This window comes from Dendroctonus ponderosae, unplaced genomic scaffold (assembly GCF_020466585.1).
Source record: "Dendroctonus ponderosae isolate FM_Combo_2020 unplaced genomic scaffold, Dpon_F_20191213v2 Dpon_F_20191213_6, whole genome shotgun sequence".
Lineage (NCBI taxonomy): Eukaryota > Metazoa > Arthropoda > Insecta > Coleoptera > Curculionidae > Dendroctonus > Dendroctonus ponderosae.
This window is the reverse complement of record NW_026018814.1, coordinates 3,451,496-3,454,473: the sequence shown is the minus strand read 5'-3', so window position 1 is coordinate 3,454,473 and position 2,978 is coordinate 3,451,496. Positions and strand designations below refer to the sequence as shown.

The 2,978-nt window shown below is 37.9% G+C and overlaps 1 protein-coding gene across 1 annotated transcript in view; it reads left to right on the top strand.

Annotated features, from left to right (window-relative positions):
• Positions 1–2,978, top strand: part of LOC109543132 (neurexin-1) — a gene marked incomplete in the record, with an annotated part of 81,435 nt that overhangs the window by 41,390 nt on the left and 37,067 nt on the right. The window contains 3 exon segments of the mRNA XM_048667825.1: positions 1,991–2,150; positions 2,259–2,487; positions 2,621–2,729. Coding sequence (XP_048523782.1) covers positions 1,991–2,150; positions 2,259–2,487; positions 2,621–2,729 — 498 coding nt within the window.

Here is a 2,978-nt window from a genome sequence, read left to right as displayed (position 1 = left end):
TCAAGTGTTTGATTAAACAATTCTAAATTAAAGTGAGGATTTCCACAATTAATAATTTTTTCTAGGAACTTCAAATGTTCAAGAGTTAAGAGAGCATTTTAACTTTTTGCCACATCTAGAGTTTTGAAATATACTAAGCTTACAGATAATCTCGAGTTTGGCCCACTTATACAAACTAAAGATGTACAAAGTTTATAGAAGAACCCTGAACTTTGTACAACTTCTGAAGAATTTGCTTGAGAAAAAATCGTAATTGTTCGAAAAGTCTTGATAAGTCACATAAAATCATTCACTTTTTAGAATTACTTGCCATACCTAGAAATCTGAAAATATGGACGTTTATAGAAGAAATGCTTAAGGAACCTTAGTGATGAAAACCGTGCCATAAATTCTCTTTGGGATAGTAGAAGCTAAACAACTCTTTTGGATGCTCACTTGCAAATTGTCTACAATTTTCTAGAACCCTCATCTAGAATTTTCAAATGTACAAAAAACAAAGTAGAGCAGAGAAAACTGCAATTCTGTCCTGAAAAGAGCTTCTAATAAGTCGAAATGTTTGATTAAGTAACTACAAGTTACAGCAAAAGTTTTCAAAATTAATAATTATTTCTTAGGTACATAGATGTACCGAAGGTGTGTAAAACTTACAAGATTACAAGGCCTTAAATACAGTTCTATTTCAAAATTTCGCTAGGGCTTTAAAATGTACAAATTTACATAAAAAACTGGGTGTGTACAGGGTGGGCCACTAAAAGAAGTGGCCGTATCTCACAAACTATTAGTCGCATCGATTTCAAGTAAAAAAATATGTAAGTAAAGTAGCTCAGGGAAATGGCTGGAAATTATTTTCAAGTTTGCAAAATGGCCGCTAGAGCAACATCTTGAGCATCTAAGCAGGCTTGAATCGCAAGGGTGCATTTCATTCAAAGAATACTCATAATGGGTTAAACAAAACAATCAGTTCTTCTCAGAACCGATTGTTTTGTCAACAACCCAACAATATCATTGTTATTGTCAAATTGCTTATATCTTCGGTTATGACAAATATATCGGTATGTGGTTTTCACTATTTTGCTTGATTTCTTTATACTTTTAATTATTATTAAATTATTAAATTATTATCGAATTATCGGTCCATTTATATTTGAACGAAACCTCAACGGAAAAAACATAGCCAATAGATGTGGCTAATGACCTATTTGTATTATAATGAGAAGTCATTGGTGTCCGATTTTAGCTGATCAAATGAATCGAAAAAATGTTCGAGCATTTTCGACTTTTCCATGCATTTACGCAAACAAAAATTTTGCAAAATTCCAAGGATGATTCGAATAAGCTGGCACATCGCTCGATAAAGGGATAATCAGGCTTGCAAATTTTATGACATCGAATGTCCTACAATAGTCGGTTGACTTTGAAAAGTCGAGTTAAAGTTGAAAAGTGATTTTCATCTCGAAAAATCAACGTTAACTTTTTAAACCGTTTTTTGACTTTCCACCACCACTTTATTTGACTAGCTAGAACAATAATACTCCCACCAGAAATAACTGAAAGTTTGTCAAGAATAGAATTAAGGTATTTGCAACCTGCCCTAGCCTGTCCTAAACTGCTAAAAATCCGTATTCAAAATTTAATATTGTAATTTCGCCCTCTTGCGGGCATTTTGCAGACTTGCAAGCCATTTCCCTGAGCCCCTTTACTAATATATTTTTTTACTTGAAATCGACTAATAGTTTGTGAGATATGGCCGACCACCTCTCTTAGTGGCCCACCCTGTACACGCCTGTTCCATATAAAGTTTGCTTTCTTGCCACATCTGAAAGCGTCAAATCTTCTTATAGCTTATAGCTAATCTCAAGTCTGGCAACCCCAGAAAAGTTTCTCTGTATAAGCACTAAATGATTGAAGCTTTGGAGCAGACAAGGCAAAGCCTGCAAAGGATGAAAAAATCCATTTTTGCTTTGTAAAAACGGAAATATTTGATTTTTAGGCTCGATACGAACATTATGCCATACTCAGCCTCAGCAGTGCCCGTCGCAGCCTTGTCTTAACGGCGGCACCTGCACGGAGGGCTGGAATCGCTTCGTATGCGACTGCACCAACACAACATTCACCGGGCCGACATGTGGAAAGGAAGCGGCCACTCTAAGGTACCTACTGGCCAAAACAGTCGCAAATCCTCATGACTTATAGAAAAGGGCGGAAAGAATGATGAATGAAAAAAAACTGAATGTGATGGCGATTTAATTCAATTCCAGCTTCAACGGATCGGCGCACATGACGGTCCGGATGGACAAGGAAATGGTGACCCAAACGGAAGACATAATTTTGCGATTCAGGACCAGCAAACCTTTGGGATTACTGTTGATCTCCAGCACGGTGGAAACGGGCGACCGGATTGAATTGGCCGTCGCCGCCGGCCGGATACGGCTCGCCTTAAGAGTCGATGTTAAGGAGAAGCGGAAGGAAGACAGGGAGAAAGATACGGTAAGGCTTTCCGGCACTGGCCGTTATTAATTTTATGGCCCGGGATGCGCCAACGTGCGAATTCATCAGGGTTTCCGACTGTTTCAAATGCCGCTCGCTCACGATGTCAACTTTTTCTTTTCGATCGGTGCAGATTTTACTGGTGGGCCAGAACCTGAACGACAACGAGTGGCACACGATCCGGTTCTCCAGGCGAGGCGCCAACTTGAAACTGCAGCTCAACAATCAAATGGCCGTGCGAGGTAAGCCATCTATACATAGAGAAAGTAAAATAAATTATTTTACTTACTCTATGCATCTATATATATAAAATTCTCGTGTCACAGTTTTAGTTACCATACTCCTCCGAAACGGCTTGACCAATTTTGATAAAATTTTGTATATATATATTCAGTAGGTCTGAGAATAGGTTGTTATCTATTTTTTATACCCCTAAGTGATATGGGTGCTGCCATAAACCCCTATCTTTTAATAGCGATATTAGTAATTCA